General features: G+C 47.5%; 1 protein-coding gene across 2 annotated transcripts in view; it reads right to left on the bottom strand.

The window, feature by feature from the left end:
• PIK3R6 (phosphoinositide-3-kinase regulatory subunit 6) overlaps nucleotides 1–12,323 on the bottom strand; it is a 48,264-nt gene extending 35,941 nt beyond the window's left edge. For both annotated transcript variants that reach the window (XM_070479076.1, XM_070479075.1), the window contains exons 1-2: nucleotides 12,203–12,323; nucleotides 2,369–2,472 (exon numbers count right to left, since the gene is read on the bottom strand). In XM_070479076.1, coding sequence (XP_070335177.1) covers nucleotides 2,369–2,381 — 13 coding nt within the window. In that variant the 5' untranslated portion in view covers nucleotides 2,382–2,472; nucleotides 12,203–12,323. The remainder of the gene's footprint in view (nucleotides 1–2,368; nucleotides 2,473–12,202) is intronic.
• Nucleotides 12,324–18,944: the final 6,621 nt, after the last annotated feature.

An 18,944-nucleotide genomic window follows, 5' to 3' on the forward strand; every position in this document is an offset into this window, starting at 1 on the left:
AAGCATGGAATCTTAACCACTGGACCACAGGGAAGCCCCTCAGTTGTTCACTGACATTTATGTACTCAGCACCCAGACACTCCATTGACTGGAGTAATACAGTTTATGCGCCTCTTCCATCCTGTGCCTGAACTCCACCTTCCCTGCATGTGGAATAAAGGTTCAGATGGTTCTAAAAAGGTTTGCAATCTTGCCCCTGTTTGCAGGAATGACAAAACAGCAATACCTTTAGTGCCCTTGGAACACTGCTCTTTTGCCCTCAAAATAGACATCTTCCTTTTCCAGAGCCCCTCTTCTTGACCCTAGGATGAGAGGACTCTGAGGACTGTAGGAAGGTGGGGCAATATAAAAAACAACTGTAATTTGGGAAGCCAGCCAGGACAACTGTAGTCCTGGTCATGATGAGAAAACTCCCTTTCCGCGCTCCCAGACAAGCATCCTGATTTGGGGAAGTTTCTCTCACCCATCGAACTTTGGGAGGGTGGGGGCCATCTGTCACATCTTTGAGAGTGGATGCTGGTGGTCCTGCCTGCCTAGCAGCCTTCTTTACTCACTGTAATCACAGTGAGACTGGCCTTGGAGTGGCACAGATCCAAGCTGGCCAACAGGCTCTCGCCCTCTGGGTGAGCCTGGTGTGGATGATGGACTGGAGTGGAGAAAACCTCCCTTTTCCTATCCTGGTGGCAGATCCACTCTGTTCCTTGTCTTTTCTGCTGCCTGGTGCTTCAGTCGTTCCTTCCATGCTCCGCTATATTTTTGAAAATTAAATGAACCATATGGGTTTCTATTGCTCATATCCAAAGGAAGTTTATCGGTACACCTCTCTTCCTAAAACACAGCACAGTGGGTCTTAACTGTAATTCAAGTGAGTGCAAAGTAAGATGATTCTGAAATATTTAGGAGACTTTCACAGTGCTCCCCTACCCTATCCTCCCAGCCCAAACCCCAGCTGGTTAAAAACAACCAGGAATACTGAGACATCAAGATTCACTGGTGAGGCTTCTTCTCATTGGGCGATTCACTGGTTGAAGTTTCTTCTTATTGGGGGATTCACTGGTTGAAGTTTCATCTCATTGGGGGAGGGGTTCACTGGTTGAAGTTTCATCTCATTGGGGGGGGTTCACTGGTTGAAGTTTCATCTCATTGGGGGATTCACTGGTTGAAGTTTCTTCTCATTGGGGGATTCACTGGTTGAAGTTTCATCTCATTGGGTGATTCACTGGTTGAAGTTTCATCTCATTGGGGGATTCACTGGTTGAAGCATCTTCTCATTGGAGGAGTCATTGTTTGAAGCGTCTTCTGATTGGATGAAGCTCTTTGAGGGTAAGCCGGGTGTGGAAAAGATGCTTGTCTTAGGAGTGATAACAAACTGGTAGCTATGCCTGCCTTGGGGTGTCCCCTACCATTCTCTGAGACAGGGGTCTTCAGTGACATTAGAGTCTATGCCTGGTGGAGGGAGGAGTGGTTTCTTACTTGCTGGATGAACATTAGTTGATATACATCTTGGAGGTAGGGTCATCTCTGCTTGTTATCCCAGGATGGTGCAGGGAGAAGAGTCTGGGTCTCGGAATCAGCCAGGCCTAGGTTCTAATCCTGGCTCTGCCACCAACCAGCTGTGTAGCTTCCGGCAAATTAGCCAACCTCTCTGAGCCTGTTTCTCTTTCAGTAAGATGAGGACAATTGTACTGATATCCCTACTTCGCAGAATCCTTCTGACGTTTGCATGAGGCAGCCCACAGTGAAGTCATTCACAGCCTGGATGCTGGAGCTAGATTGCTGGGTTCGAATCCTGATTGCTGTTGTTTAGTTGCTAAGTCATGTCTGACTCCTTGCAGCTCCATGGACTGCAGCACACAAGGCTTTCCTGTCCTTTACTATCTCCCAGAGTTTGCTCAAACTCATGTTCATTGAGACAGTGATGCCGCCATCTCAAATCCTGATTGGACCACATACTATCTACATGTTCTCTCTCACTTTCCTATTCTGTAAATTGAAGGCAATAATGCTATCTGTCTTGTGGGATCTTTGTGAAGACTCAACAAGTTAATATTTGTCAGGTGCTTTTTCTACTACTTGATTTATTGTAAGTGCCATGGAGATTTTTGTTAAATAAATGCAAGTATTTGGCAATACATACTGGCTTTTACTATCATTACTCCCAATGTCCAGCTCAGTGGTCTGCCAGCAGCTGGAACTTGTACAAGTGCATGGATGTCCATGTCTCAACAATGTTGTCGCATTTGGGCAGCTGAGTGGGGATCTCCCAGCCGGGCTGGGTGGAGGTGGCCCTGCCAGCCTTGGGGGCATTCTCACCTTCAAAAGGGGCCTCCCCCACCCTGCAGACCCCTCTCCCCTCAAACATACTGACCTGAGCTCTCCATGGGAGCCTGGGGTGTGCGTAAGAGGAGGATATGGTTGTCTCAGGCAGCAGAATGGAAAGTAAATTGGTTGTTTTTCTGCAAAGAGGCGGTTCTGCAAAATAAGAGACAGTGTAAGTGTCAGAGAAAGTGCAGAAAGTCTGTGTGTGGAATGGAGAGAGGACCAGGGGACCGAGGCTTCTCCCACAAGGAAGGGGAGTTTAGATTTATTTAAGAAGTGCTTCTATGATGCTTGCTACATGCCAGGTACTCTTCTAAAAATTTAAAAACTGTCAGCTCTTCACTCTCAGTGTTTTGTTTGTTTTTGGTCACACTCTTTGGCCTGTGAGACCTTAGTTCCCTGACCAGGGACCACATCCATGCCCCTCCCACCCACCCCGGCAGTGGAAATGCAGGGTCTTAACCATTGAACCTTCAGGGAAGTTCAAACTTCCACTCTTTAATATTAGCCTTATGTTGTTGCTGTTCAGTTGCCAAGTCGGGTCCAACTCTTTGTGACCCCACAGACCATGGCACGCAAGTCTTCTCTGTCCTTCACTATCTCCCACAGTTTGCTCAAGCTCATGTCCACTGAGTCGGTGATGCCATCCAACTATCTCTTCCTCTGTCACCCCCTTCTCCTTCTGCCCTCAATCTTTCCCAGCATCAGGGTCTTTTCCAATGAGTCAGGTAGGTACTCTTTTCTCCCCATTCTACTGACGGGGGAATTGAAGCACAGAGGTTAAATATCGATTCAAGGTCAGATAGTTAGTAAATAGAAGAATGAGCACTTGAACTCAGACCATCTGGCTCCAGAGCTCAAGCCTTCCATCATGACCACAAGCTGCCCCACTGGGACCCCAGAGGGAAGGACTCCCAGAGTTGGCTTCCCAGAGCAATACACTCCCCAAGTGAGAAGCAGAGGAACTCTGAAAGGATCCAAGAGCTTGTTCTTAGAAGAAGGAAAAAAAAAACTACACACACGGGAAAACTAATCAAGAGAGAAGAAAGAGACAATATTAGGAATGATAAACATCACATAGGACATTGATCTATACAAAGAAAGCCCTGAATCCTCTATATCACACAGTTTTCTAGCAAAATAAAAATAGCTCAAAAGGTTCTAGAAGACTCAGAGAAACTGCTTATATTGATAACCAGTGAGGAAACAGAGAGAGCCCTCAAAGAACAAGCTCTTAAAAAGTGGTATCTGGCTCAGATGGCTCCTCTGATAAGTCAACTCAAATATGCAGAGTAAAGCAAAAACTGTTCCAAAGCATACAGAAAGAAGAAAAGATTCTCTGAAGAAGGCAGCCTACCCTTGATATGAAAATCTAATGAGGATAGTTTACAAAAATAGAGGAAACACTTTGCATCCACTGGGATAGCTATTTAAAAAAATAAATACAACAGAAAATAACAAGTGTTGGCAAGGGTGTGGATAAGTGAGAACTTGGGTTCATGGCTGGCTGGAATGTAAAACTGAGCACCTGCCATGGGAAACAGTAAGGTGATTCCTCAGAAAGTTAAGCAGAGATTCACCGTATGGTTTACCAGCAATTAAACTCCTAGGTAAACACCCAAAAGAATTGCAGATAGGGACTAACAGATATTTGTACACCAATGTTCATAGCACCATTATTTAAAAATTTCCAAAAGGTGGAAAGACCCCAAGTGTTCACACAAAATGTGGTGTATGCAGAAAATTATGCAGCCTTAAAAAAGAATGAAATTCTGATACATGCTACAATGAAGATAAACCTTGGAAACATCATGCTAAATGAAATGAGTCAGACACACAAGGACAAATATTATATGATTCCACTTACATGACACACCTAAATAGGCAAATTCACAAAGACGAAATATAATGGTGGTGACCAGGGGCTGGGGGGAGGTAGGAATAGGGAGTTACTGTTTAATGGGCACAGAATTTCTAATTGGGATGATGAAAAGCTTCTGAAAATGGATAGCAGTCATGATTGTACAACACTGTAAAGGTACTTAATGCCATGGAACTGTACACTTTAAGGCATTTCATGATATGTATATTTCACCACAACAGAAAAATAGATCTGGCTCACTTATAAATACAGATGTAAAATTATAAAATAAATATCAAACAGTTGAATTCAAAGTACTAAAATTATAATGTACTCAGAATAATTTTAGTCTAATAATAATCATGGATGTGACAGTTGGACTATAAAGAAAGCTGAGCACTGAAGAATTGATGCTTTTGAACTGTGGTGTTGGAGAAGACTCCTGAGTCCCTTGGACTGCAAGGAGATCCAACCAGTCCATCCTAAAGGAAATCAGTCCTGAATATTCACTGGAAGGACTGACGCTGAAGCTGAAACTCCAATACTTTGGCCACCTGATGGGAAGAACTGACTCCTTAGAAAAAACCCTGATGCTGGGAAAGATTGAAAGCAGGAGAAGGGGATGACAGAGAATGAGATGGTTTGATGGCATCACCGATTCTATGGACATGAGTTTGAGTAAGCTCTGGGAGTTGGTGATGGACAGGGAAGCCTAGTGTGCTGCAGTCCATGGGGTCGCAAAGAGTCAGACACGATTTAGCGACTGAATTGAATGATAATCATCAAAATGAATGCAAAAATGTGACAAACCATTGGCAGAGATTAGAAAAAAGAGTAACATCAACTATTGGGGAGGACATGAGAAATTTGTTCTGTCATATTCAGCTGGCAAGAATGGAAATTGGGGGACTTCCCCGGTGGTCTAGTGGTTAGGAATTTGCCTGCCAAGGCAGGGGACATGGGTTTGATTCCTGGTCTGGGAGGAATCCACATGCCACGGGGCAACTAAACCCATGTGCCACAACAAGACAAGCCACTGCAATGAGAAGCCCATCCATTACAGTGAAGAGAAGCCCCCGCTCACCACAACTAGAGAAAGCTCTCACGCAGCAATGAAGACCCAGCCCAGCCAAAAATAAGTAAATAAATAAAAATTTGAGAAAAGATAACCAACAAAGACCTGCTGTATAGCACAGGAACTAAATTCAATATTATATTTTATTATTATACTATATATATACATTATAATGTATATGTATTATAACTATATAATAACATATAAGGGAAAAGAATCTGAAAAAGAGTAAATAAATATATGCATATATTTATTCTTGAAAGTGAAAGTGTTAGTCACTTAGTCATGTCTGACTCTTTGCGACCCCATGGACTGTAGCCCACCAGACTCCTCTGTCCATTGGATTCTCTAGGCAAGAATACTACAGTGGGTAGCCATTCCCTTCCCCAGGGGATCTTTTCGGGACCCAGGGATCAAACCAGGGTCTCCTGCATGGCAGGCAGATTCTTGACCATCTGAGCCACCAGGGAAGCCCTATATATATATATATATATATATATACACACATAAACTGAATTGCTATGCTGTATACCTGAAACTTACATGACACTGTAAACCAACTCTACTTAGAAAGCTGTGGGTGATGTGGGTTGATTTTTAACGTTTATGTATTTATTCGGTTATGCTGGGTCTTCGCTGACACTCAGGCTTTCTCTAGTTGCGGCAAGCAGTGACTACTCTTGTTTGTGGTGCTTGGTCTTCTCCCTGAGGTGGCCTCTCTTGTGGAGCATGAGCTCTAGAGCTTGCGGGCTTCAGTAGTTGCAGCACATGGGTTCAGTAGTTGTGGTTCACAGGCTTAGCTGCCCTTTGGCAGATGGAATCTTCCCGGACCAGGGATCGAACCCGTGTCCCCTGCACTAGCAGGTGGATTCTTATCCACTGAATCACCAGAGAAGCCCTGGGCTGATTTTTTTCTTGCAAGTAAAATTCTAAGAAGCTTCAACAGTCACTGTCAGAAAGCCTGCTTATTCATTCTTCATTCACTCGTTCACTCATCAAACATTTATCCAGTGTCCATATATATTTGTGTGGGACCTGGGGATTCTCTGTGCCACCCCCTTATTCCTCTGAGGGGACCTGTGTAATCTGTTTCCTGTCCTTCGGGCTGCTGACCACACCCGTGTGGGGCAGAGGCCTCGGGGTCAAGTCTGCATCAGACAGGAAATATGCAAAACCCAGGTCATTTCTTGGAACACATCAACATTGCATTTGCTTCAGTTCAGGGTGATGTGAACTTCTCAGGAAATAAAGCTTGCTGTTTTAGGTACCTGAACACGCCTCTGAGGTGTTCTGGATGAATGTCATGGGAGCTGATTGCATGCACTGGGCCGTAACACGGTGAAGATTTCAGGGGCTGTTGGTAGCCGAAGGAAGCCTCCATCCCACACTGAAAGGCGTCTTTTCTCTGGTGTGAATGCTGTTTCAGCAGTGGGCTTAGAACCTCTATTTGGGCTGTTCCGAGGCCCAAGGGTGCTCCTCCCTAGCTCCTGGCAGTGATTCTAGGGGCTGAGATTGCTGAATAAACCAAACTGCACCTATGGAACACTGTCCACGTGGTGGAAATTGCGCCAGGCCCTAGTGTTTAGACACAAATAAATAAGACATGGTTTCTTACCCTTAGGAGCTGGGGGTCTACCAGTGCGTGACTTCTTACTGACCGCGGTGCGACCCTACTCGTCACATTCTCAACCCACAATTGGCATGAGAGGCATGAGAACACACCTATTTCACAGAGACCGAGGGCAGTTATCTGTGAGTCATTAATAAATAATAAGTGGTCTGTGCTAATTTCATCATTTTCTGAGCATGCATCCCATGAGGGAGCCTGTAGCTCAGTTGTACTAGTGAAGAATGATTGCCTCACCTTTTTCTTATCCCCATCACCTTTCTCCATGCCTCATCTTTTTAAAAATTATGCATCTATATATCTGTTTACTTTTTGGCTGCGCTGGGTCTTTGTTGCTGCGCATGGGTTTTTCTCTAGTTGCAAAGAGCAGGGCCTGCTCTCTAGGTGCTGTACAATGGGGTTACATCCCAATAAACTCATCGTTGGAGCTTCCCTGGTGACACAGATGTTAAAGACTCTGCTTGCCATGCAGGAGACCCAGGTTCAACTCCTAGGCTAGGACGATCCCCTAGAGAAGGGAAAGGCACCCCACTGCAGTATTCTCGCCTGAAAAGTCCCGTTGACAGAGGAGCCTGGGGAGCTTCAGGGTCCAGCCCCAGGGTTCAGCCTGGGGTCACAAAGGGTCAGAAACAACTGAGCAACTAACACACACAAACCCATCGTAGGTTGAAAATATCTCATGTTGAAACGCCTTGAACACATCTACCCTTACAGGACATCACAGCTTGGCCCTGCTCGCCTTAAACATGAGCAGAACTCTTCCATGAGCCTACAGTTGGGCAAAACCATCTAACGCAAAGCCTATCTGATAGTGAAGTACTGACGATCTCATGTAATGGACTGAATACTGTAATGAAAATGAGAAACAGAATGCTTGTCTGGATGCAGAATGGTTGTGAGTGTACTAGTTGTTGACCCTTGTGATCGTGCAGCTGGCTAGGACCTGCCCTGCCAGCAACATGAGAGAGCATCATACCCCATATGCTAGCACAGGAAAAGATAAAAAATTCAAGCACGGTTTCGATTCAATGCACCTTGCTTCTCCACCACTGTAAGGTCGAAAAATCTTAAGTCCAACTATCATAAGCCGGGGACTGTCCACTTCCACCAAGGCCCCAGTTCTAAGAGAGAAGAGTTCGTTACAGACGTGCCTGACATGAGCTGGGTATTGGAGTTGCCCCGAGGTGCCATGTGAGTCACTCGATAAACGTTTATGGTATACCTCTCTACCCCTCCGTAGCTGCAGATTCATTGTATCGTGACTGTCAGGCACTCATGTGAAGACAACACAGGGTCCCTGTCTCCAAACCGTTCTCAGGTTAGAGAGCGGAAGCCAGTCTGTTTGGCACAGTTGGCACCACAGACGGCACAGGTCACAGAGATGAGGCTGATGCTCAGAATCCCGGTAAAGAGCCTTCCCGTGGGAAGGGGGACCTGGATGCAGTGGTAAGGACACTGTGCTCACCCTCTGTGGGAGGGACTGGTCTCGGGCTCCATTTTGGACTGTGGCTCTTTTTATGCGTCATTGACCTAGCAAACAGCACATCCGAGCTCAGCTCTCAAGCCCCTGCCCTCTCCCAGTTCTCTAAATCACAGCAAGAATATGACACCATGGGACAGAAACACACCAGCCGTGGCCACCAATCCGGAAGATTCCCAGCAGCGGGTACCAAGAGCATGGGAAGTGGCCGAGGGTCAAATTCCAACAAGCTGGAAGCATCCCCAAGGTCACAGCACAAAGGCCTCTCACCCTGCCGTGGCCTCTCACCCCCACTCCAACTCCCAGCCTGAGCTACTCGTTCCTCGTCTCACTTGCTCAATAGTGACATGTCCCACAGACTCAAGTGAGGAGAACCAGGTTTTCTGCTGAAGATCAGATAAGTGGATAGATTCATTCATTCACACAAGTATTTTTTTGGGAGGGGGCGGTGGTTTAGTCGCTAAGTCATGTCCGATTCTTGCGACCCCATGGACTGGGAACCTACCAGGCTCCTCTGTCTATGGAATTCTCCAGGCAAGAATACCGGAGTGGGCTGCCATTTCCTTCTCCAAGGGATCTGCCTGACTGAGGAATCAAATCTGGGTTTCCTGCATTGCAGGTGGATTCTTTACCAACTGAACTGCAAGGGAAGCCCTGTGTGTGTGTGGGGGGGTGGTGGGGGTTGATGCAAACAAAAATGCCACAATTAAGTTGTATATTAATTATACATCTGAGAGGTACTAGAGAAATATGGCTGAGAAGGGGATCGTGAGGTTCCAGCGATTGGCGTGCAGTATGAAAAGGTCTCCCCGAGGAGGTGACCTCTGAGTAGAAGCCTGCAGGAGGAAGGGAGCGATCCAGGCAAAGTCTGCAGAAAACACGTTCCAAATGAAGGAAATGGCCAGCCAAGCACTGAGGAGGGTGTGCTGGAGGCATGTCAGGGGACAATGCAGCTGGGGTGCAGTCAGTAGGAGAACTCTGGCAGGCAATCCTCCATGGGTTTGTGCATGCCTCGTGAGCTTTCGTTCCAGATCACTTCTTCAAGATCTGTATCACAAACAACCTTGGAACAGAGAGTCTGCTCTCCCCAGGGCCAAGAACAGATTTCTTTGCCCACCAGTGGAATAGAAACAATGTTTCCTTCCAGGGCAGAGGTCTCAGGTTTGCTGGCAGCCCCCACCCCACCCCGTGAACACTGGGGGTTTCCTAAGCTCTGGGCTCCTCAGCGGTGATGCACAGCAACCTCTTGGGGCCACCTCTTCGCTCTCCCCGGGGGATTTGAGGGCAGGACGCTCATGCTGCTTGTTTCACTGCAAGGGATAAAGATCTGTGACTCTAATGTCTCGTGTTTTCTGCCAGGGACCATAAAACTGGGCAGACTAACTTGTTAGTGGTTGTTGTTGTTTAGTCACTAAGTCGTGTCCAACTCTTTACAGCCCCATGGACTGTAGACCACCAGGGTTCTCTGTCCAGGGATTTCCCCGGCAAGAATATTGGAGTGGGTTGCCATTTCCGTCTCCAGGGGATCTTCCTGACCAGGGATTGAACCCGTTTCTCCTGCACTGGCAGGTGGATTCTTTACCATTGAGCCATCTGGGAAGCCTCAACTTGTTAGTTACCAGTAGGGTAAAATCTTAGACCCTTACAGCTCTTGTCAGACGGATGGGACCAGAGACAAAGGATGAACAGGTGGCTGAATGAATCGGGATTCAGAGGACATTCCTCCTTAACCACAGAACATTAACCATGAACAGTCCTCAGGGAGGGTGCGAACGCATAGCTGTTCACTGCCTTGGCGGGTAACACAGGCCACAGGACCAGCCACAGAACTAGAGGTGGCTCCATGACACACAGCAGCAAGAAGCGGATGGGACCCCGTTGGCAGCAGCCATGGCCCATTCTTTCTGTACAGGAGATTGTGGGAAAGACTTCTTGGCCAGAGGAAGGGCTGCAGACAGCAGGACTGAGAGGGTCTGAGGCGGCCAGGCTCTGGGTCACTGTTTCGCCATGAAGTTTCCAGCTGACGCCCTGCTTACCCTGGCCTCCCACCCCCACTGCTGGCTCCTGGGCCAGACTATTCAGCCAGAAAAAGCCACCACCCAGCCCACCTATGCCACCCGTTGGGAAGAAAGGCATGGAACTTCCTAGGACGGAACTTCTGCCCCACCTGTCCTCTGCCTTTGCACAGAGAGGGGACCATCCCACCGTGGAGCCACTTCCCTCTCCTCCCACCCATGCTCCCTCCCGCCCCCAGGGTATCTGGCAGATGCCATCTCCAGGGCTTGGATTTTTTCTCTCCATAGACACAGACTTGCCAGGCAACACACCCAGTTCTTTGATTCAGAGCATGTGATTAGCGGGGCTGGAAAGGCAGAACTTGGGGTTCTGAGTGGACCCCATTAACCCTCATCCCACGAGCCCCACTGGGTTTTCCAGATTCCCAGCTGTCCCCGAGGACTGGGCAGGCCTGCTTCCTCTGTTGTGTCTGCGCCTGGCTGCGAAGGAAACATCTGGATGTGAGAGAGCCAGTCTAGAGGCAGGAGAGCATTGTTCCTGGGGGCAGGGAGCCTAGGAGGAAGGTGACGGGGCCTGGATGCCGACCAGGAAGGCCCAAGGACCAGGCGGCCACCAGCCAGCCTGGCATTCACGCCCACCCTGGGAGCCGAGGAGGTGACAGAGGGGAGCCACAGAGTGTTGGGTCAGGTAGCACTGGCCACTAGACTGCTGGGTACCAAATCTCTCTGTTGCTATGGCAACATGTTGCTTAGGGCCTTTGTGCCTCAGTTTCTCTATCTTTAAATGAGACTTAATAATAGCACCTGACTCATAGGGTTTCTGTGAGGACTCAAAATGATGATACTCAAAAGCCACTTATTTACAGATAAATAAACAGGACAGGCCCCTGCTGGCCAGTCCTCCACAAACGCATGCATTAGCAGCCAAACCGCATCTCTAGCTGTTCTTTCTGCCATCACACCACCTTTCTCCTCTGTGTTTGCCATTTGTCCCCCTCACCAAGATGCCTGCAGCCCCATCTCTGCACACCAGCCGTCTGTCTGCCTCAAGGCCCAGTTGACACTTTGAGCAGAGCCTTCCCTGACCCCACCCCTGGGGGGCTCTCTCCACTGGAGCCCACACCTCACTCTGCCAGGGGCCCCGGCACCTGTTACTGTCTGTGTTGGTCATGCACAGTCATGTCTCAACCCCATGCCAGCTGGGCCTCTTCATGTGTGTGTGTGCGTGTGTGTGTGCGTGCGTGTGTGCATGTGTGTGTATGTGTGTGTGTACAGAGAATAGCTAAGAGCCGGGACAGACAGGGACAGATGATGTCCCATGAGGGGTGCAGATGGGGGCCCAGAAGATTCTCTCGGAGTCCTGTGTCTTGCTTCCCCACTCTACAATCTTTGGCACGTTGCTTCATCCCTCTAAGCCTCTGTCTCCTGATCTATAAACGGGCAGTATTAACACATATCCAGCCTTCCTCCAATTGCCTGTAGGAATCCAACAGGCTAACGAATGTACTCTGCAGCACCAGGGAGGAATGATTAGTCCTTCACTATAGGCATTTACAGGGTCTGGAGAAGAAAGGGGAGGTCTTCTCACAGGGTTCTGCATCCTTTCTTCTTGTGAAAATGGGTTGAGTAATCCTAACCTGGCAGAGCGGTCCTAGTAGCCACCATACCTGGGTGACCTGTCTCAGAAATGCTGGGTGTGTGTTCATAAGGGCTGGGGATGTCTTGGCCCCTCATGGGCTCCCCCTTCCAACATCCCTCCTCCGGGACCCTCCATCTGCTCCTCCCAGCTCCCTCCCTGGAGACCCTGTCCCCAGCCAGCACCTACCTTGACTCAGCAGCAACTCAGCGGTCCAAAGTCTTGCTCAGGGAGGCCACAGTCCCAGACGATGGGTGTCTCTGCAGCCTCTAGCCCTGCAGAGAAAAGGCCAGGGTCACAAAGGCCTGGCTCTGTCCCCTCCTCTTCCTTCCCCTTACCCACGGCTCTCGAAGCTCCTCCCAGAGCACATCCTGCTGCGAGGTCTCTTTCTAGAGAAGTGTCTGTGGTCAGCCACAGCCACTGGACTTTTTTTTGGCTGTGCCGCAAGGCATGCTGTATCTTAGTTCCCCGACCACGGATCGAACCAGCACCTCCTGCAGCGGAAGTGTGGAGTCTTAACCACTGGACTCCCAGGGAAGTTCCACTGACATTCTTTATTCTGGTCAGGTGGGAGGTGGCATCTCCCAGGGGCCCCCTCTGGTGCTGGCTTGATGCAGAGAGCCGAGGATTCTTTTCGGAGCTCCAGACACATCAAATACCTCCCACCCCAGACACTACTGGCTAAATGTCCCCAAGCTCTTCAGGCTCAGTTGGTAGAAACCCAGATCATCATTTCACCCTCAAAACCCACTTCTCTGCTGCTCATCTCGAACCAGAAACCTGGGTTTCACTTTTTACACCTCCCTCTCCCTCACCTGTTACACCTCAATGTCACCAAATCTTATCACTGTCTCATGAATTGTCCCCTTTTTTTCCCATCTCCATGGCAGTCATGAGGTCACTATCGTCTTTCTCCTAAATTATTACGACCGCCTGTAATAGATTAGACCGCTGTCTACCTGCCTCCACCTCACAGACGAAGGTCTCTTTCTTAGAGTGAAACATGAATCTGATCCTGTTACACCTTTGTTACAACCCCCAATAGCACCCTATTACTTTCAAGAGAACAGCCAAATTCCTTCACGTGATTTGCAAGGAATGATCTGGTCCTTTCTTGATCCCCAACCTCAGGCTTTATCCTCTCGCTCTGACACCTCCCAGAAGTCCTGAACGACTGTAGGTCCTTAAAGATCCAGGCCATCTCCCACCTCCAGGCTTTCATGTGGGCAGTGGGATTATCTTCCCAACCCTTCTCCTGGCTCACTCCTAACCATCATTCCTTCAGAACGGAAGAGGGAAAGACAGGTCAGAGAGGCAGGAGGAGAAGTGGAGTGCTGTGGAAGTGGGAGTGAGGACAGTGTCAAGGACATGACAGTCAATGGTGTCCACGCCTGCAGAGAGGACATGGATGCAGAGCAGGAAGAATTATCTGCTGACCTTGGTGATGAGGAGAGAGCAGTGCTGGGGAGCAGATCACCTCCAAGGCGACGCGCTCGCTAGTTTGTCATATTCTTGCTTCTTCTCACATTTGGAAGCCAAGAAATATTTAGGGGCCTCTCCAACACATTTCTAGACCTTTTAAAAAAAACTCAGAGACTCTGTGTTGTCATCAGATTTGGCCTAATGGCTAAATGGCTCTGGAGAGAGACAGATTGCTGACCTCAGGAATGCCTGGATTCAGCTGTGCCTGAAACCCTGAGGCCTAGATCTTCTCTTAATTGTTTAACTATGTGATCTGATAAATGGCCCCTTCCTTTTCTGTTAAGACTGTTTGTATTCGGTTTCTGGTACTTGGGTTTCTGCTTTGCAACCAAAGGAGAAGTCACTGACCTTTCTCTGAAAAGGCTGAGTGGGTTGGTTCCATCTGTTCATTTTGGAGAAGAGGCCATTTGAAAAAAAAAAAAAGACCAGAAATTTAAACCATCTGCTTTATAGCTCAGCTTCCCTTTTATAGTTATTTCTTAAAAAAAAATTTTTTTTTTATTTGGCTGCAGAATCTAGTTCACTGACCAGGGATCAAACCTAGGCTCCCTGCATTGAGAGCAGAGTCTTAGCCATTGGACGACCAGGCAAGTCCCTTATAGCCACCTCTTTTCTGTCCCACTCATGTGAGTGGACTCAATTTTATCAAGCATCTTTGTATTCTTAGATCACACGTCTGCCTCATCCCTCTGCCCTCCCCCAATAAGTTCTGAGAAAGAAGCATCTAGATCTTATTCATTATTCTATCCATCACAAGACAAGAGAATGTGGAGAGACAGTTGAGCTCAGTAAATAAAACAAATGGATGAATGGATGAAGGAATGAAGGAGGGAATGAATGAGTGAAGTGAAAAAGCTCAGGACAAGATAAAGGGCCAAGAACGGAGCCCTTGCAGGTTCAGAACTCAGCAGCAGCCGGCAGTGTGGCCCTCGCAGGCAGAGCCTTCTCCTTATCATCTCTGGCCTAACTGATCGGAAATCACAAGGTGATGTCAGCCTCCTGTGGCTGCTCCACTCCTCTTATCATGGGCTGCTGTCTCTGCAACTACCCTGGGTGTGGTGGCCACCAAAGGGGCTGCTTGGTGACTGTGGACAGCCCCGGAGCTGTCCCCAGCAAGGATGAGCTGAGGAGCCCTCATTTTGAATTTATTGTCATTTATTTATTTTGGCCACACCGTGTGGCATGTGGAAATCTTAACTGCCTGACCAAAGATGGAACTTGCGTCCCCTGCAATGGAAGTTGGATTCTTAACCACTGGACCGAGAGGGAAGTCCCTTGCAACCTTATTGTGAGGGCATGCAGCCGAGGGCCAGTCAAGGACAAAGAGAGTGTGAAAAGGAGGTGCAAGGATGAAGGATTGAGACCCCTAGTTGCCCCCAGCTCACCATATGTACCATCAGCAAGGCAGGAGGCACCGCCCCTCTGACTGATCCTAGTGGCTCCCTGTCGCTCTAGGGTTTGTTTAACCTGGGCTTTTCAGGCCATCTGTTGCCAACTTCCCCGTCTGCACCAGTCTTCCAGGAACAGCCCCCAACAAGACTGTGGAGCCTTATACCAAGGTCACAGGACAAAAATCTCCACAATTAACCAAGCCTCATAGCAACTGATGCCACGAGCCTCCTGATCTAAGCTGGCCAATTCCCTGACTTCACAGGTAAAAAATCTACCCTATAGCATCCTGACCAATCTGGTGGCTTAGTGGTAAAGAATCCACCTACAATGCAGGAGACAAGACGTGGAGACATGAGTTCTGTCCCTAGGTTAGGAAGATCCCCTGCAGGTGGAAATGGCAACCCACTCCAGTATTCTTGCCTGGACAATCCCATGGACAGGGGAGCCTGGCGGGCTACAGTTCACAGGTCACAAAGAGTCGGCACTCAGGCACTCGCATAGCATCCTCACATAATGCCATCCTTTCAGTAGGAATTTTCTTCCTCGTAAGGCTATAAAATTGGCTACTGGCCTGCGAAAGGAGCCATCCTGCTGTTTTGACAGTGTCTCCCTTTCTAATAAACTCTGTTCTCCTCTCCTTCTGCCTCATGTCTGGAAATTCTTTTCCAACCCATGCACAGACCACATGATCCATCAGCATCAGAATCCAGAGAGCTAGGCTTCCCTGCACTTACTGCCCTGGCTTCCGGATCATCAGTGAGCCAAGAGCAGCAAAGCCGCTCTGGACGGCGGGTACCCGAGACACAGAACCTGAGGCTCACTGTCTGTGGCTCCTCCTCAGGCTCCTGTATCCCTCTGCCTTCCTGGGTGTGTGGAAGCCTGCTCACTAGGTCACTTGGGGCTGCTAAGTTACTTAGCTTTCCAGCAGAGAATCCACCACTTCTGTTCCATCCTTATTCCTCTTTCCAAGCCCCTCTATTCAGAAAAATATTGACCTATTTTCCTGTCTATTACAAAGCAAATGAAACTTTTAATTTTTAAACAAATTAAAATCCTCTTGTAACTGTGGCAGCAGGTAGATGAGTGCTGGGATCAGGACACTCTGGAGCACCATCGTATGGGAGTCCAGTAAGAATTGTTAACATTTGCTTTGGGGACAGGAAACCCAGGGCCATCTGTGTGCTCCTCCAGCCCCACCTTCTGTGGGAACTGTCTCTGGGATCATTCAGTAGCTGATGCAGAATCCATCATCTCATTGAGTTTTCTAAGGAATTCACTCACAGAAAATCCTAAAAGGCAATGTAGATTTTCCTGAAGGGAGGATGGAAAAGAAGTCAATATTAATCATGTCTTAACAAGCTATATAAAATTCTTCCATGAGAGACTTCCCTGGTGGTCCAGTGGGCTAAGACTCCATGCTCCCAGTGCAGGGGGCCCAGGTTTGATCTCTGGTCAGGGAACTAGATCCCATATGCCACAACTAATACTTGGCACAGCCAAATTAAAAACAGACAAGAAAAAAAAAAACACCTAAACTTAAAATAAAATCTTTGGTGGATATTTCTTTTGTCCACTTCCAGGCCATGCTATGGAGTTTTTTCCCCTCTCTTTTCTCCCCAAGTGATCCCAACTTATTAACTCCTGGCTCCTCTCACCCGAGTTTTTCACAAACATCTTAAAGTCCTCTTGAAGTGCACTCAGAGCACCTCAACTCCATTCTAATCCTTGTTTCCTGGTTTTTATACCCCGAACTCATTAACAACAACCCAAAAATCAAATGGTTCTCTGGTTAGTAGGACCTATTCTTAGGAAGCTGAGAGAAGTAATAAACCAGAAGATAGCTGTTATAGAAATATGCAATTACTTTATGAGTTAGCACAATTACAGCAAACTTCACCTTAAAGGCTCATGCAGGGATTTGCCTGGTGGTCCAGTGGCTAAGACTCCATGCTCCCAATGCAGAGGACACCGGTTCAATCCCTGGTCAGGCGACAGGGAGCTAAGATCCTGCATGCTGCACAGTGTGGCCAAAGTAAATAAATAAAGTAAAGAGATGTTATCGTGGAAAACAAATTTTTTTAAAAAAACAGGCTCACGTAACTGGCAAGTGGTGGGACTTGAACCAGGAAACATCTAGTCCAGGGAGTTCACTGTGGGCCCACAGAGAGGACCCGCAGGCTGGAGCCAGCCTGAAGCCTGGCCTGCGCTCCTTGCTCTTGACTCTCCTCAAGGGAGACTGAGGCAGTGGCAAGGCTGCTTTCACATCTCTGCTTCTAGTGAATTCCCTCCGGCGCTCACACTGGTGGCCCAGGGAAGTAAGGGCAGCAGTCAGGCTCTAAACCAGGATTTCACAGCCGCGATTACTGGACCAGCAGCATCAGAGGCATCTGTTAGTAACTTGTTAGTAACTTGAACTGTCTGGTGTGGGCGTGTAAAAGGAGGAACAGTACATGTATCTGGAATTTTCCAGACTTCACTTCCTGCAGTGTTGTTTTGTGGGGTATGTGAGAACCCAGACTTAGGGCTAATGGGGTGACAATTGTAGGAAGCAGATTTATGCTTTTATCTTTTTTTTTTAATCTATTCACTTACCCTTTCAGGCACTCTTAAGTGGGAGCAGAAGGAATTTTTATTTTATTTATTTTTGGCCATGCATCATGTGGGACCTTAGTTCTCTCATCAGAGATTAAGCCAGCACCCCTGGCATTGGAAGTACAAAGTCTTAAACACTGGACTTCAGGAGAAATCTGGAATTTTTATTTTAAACACCATTAACTTTAAAAAAATTTTAGTGTTTAAAAAATTGTTCAAAGAATTCACAAATATGTTTTCATTGTAAAAACAAACATTACACTGCAGTATACATATATATATTTATATTTAAATTATAAATATTTAATTAGATTAATTTAAATATATAATTTTATTAAATATATAAATAATATAAATTTATTGCTTATATTTAATATATAAACTATACTTTATATATATACATATATATATGTATATATAAAAAGTGAGCCTTCTCTTCCTCCTTCCCAGCTTCTTTTCCCTCTCCATCCAGTGATCACCATTTTCCATTGCTTGGAGTGATTTATACAAATTGTTTTTCGGCTTGCTTTGTTTCTTAGAAATCATTATTAGTATCTAAGGACCAACCAGAATTCTTTTCTTAAATGTCCATGTTTTCTGCACTAGTAACACATTTAAATGGATCAAGACCAGAAAGATACAGGACTTCCCTGTTGGCTTGTGGTAAAGAATCTGCCTGCCAGTGCAGAAGACACATAAGAGGAGATGTGGGTTCCATCCCTGGGTGGGGAAGATCCCCTGGAGGAGGGCATGGCAACCCACTCCAGTATTCTTGCCTGGAGAATCCCATGGACAGAGGGGCCTGGCAGGTTACAATCCGTGGGGTTGCAGAGCCGGACCTGACTGAAGCAACAGCATGCACACACGCCAATGCAGGAGACACGGGTTCGGTCCCTGGTCTGGGAGGGTCCCACGTGCCTTGGAGCAGCTATTGAGCCTGTGCTCTGGAGCTTGGGAACCACAACTACTGAGGCCATGAGCCCCAGAGCCCATGCTCCACAGCAAGAGACACCACCGCGATGTGCAGCCTGCGCACCACAACTAGAGATTAATTCCTGTTCTCCGCAACTAGGGAAAAGCCAGTGTAGCAAGAAAGACCCAGCACAGCCAAAAATAAATAAATAATTTTTTAAAAAATCTAGGTTTGGCTATTTAAAAAAAAAGAGAGAGAGAGAGATGGGAAAGATAAAAACCCAGTTCATTCTCTCTTGTACAAGCCATCTTTCAAGTTGGTGAGGAAAACTTTGTCCAGGCCTCCCTTCACATCTGTTCCTCTTCCAAACTCCTGGGGACCCTTAGGTTCCTCTGAGACCGGGTTAAGGGCAGAGAGAACTCGGGGTTTCTCTGGAGGGCAGAGCCTGGGATCCCCTTCCTCTGCCTGTTCTCAGGTCGCCTGTCCTTCACGGCACGCCCAACCCTCTTTACCTTCCTATTAGGCAAGTCCTCCAGGACAGGTCTGCAAGCT

The sequence above is a fragment of the Odocoileus virginianus genome, chromosome 17 (genome assembly GCF_023699985.2).
Source record: "Odocoileus virginianus isolate 20LAN1187 ecotype Illinois chromosome 17, Ovbor_1.2, whole genome shotgun sequence".
Lineage (NCBI taxonomy): Eukaryota > Metazoa > Chordata > Mammalia > Artiodactyla > Cervidae > Odocoileus > Odocoileus virginianus.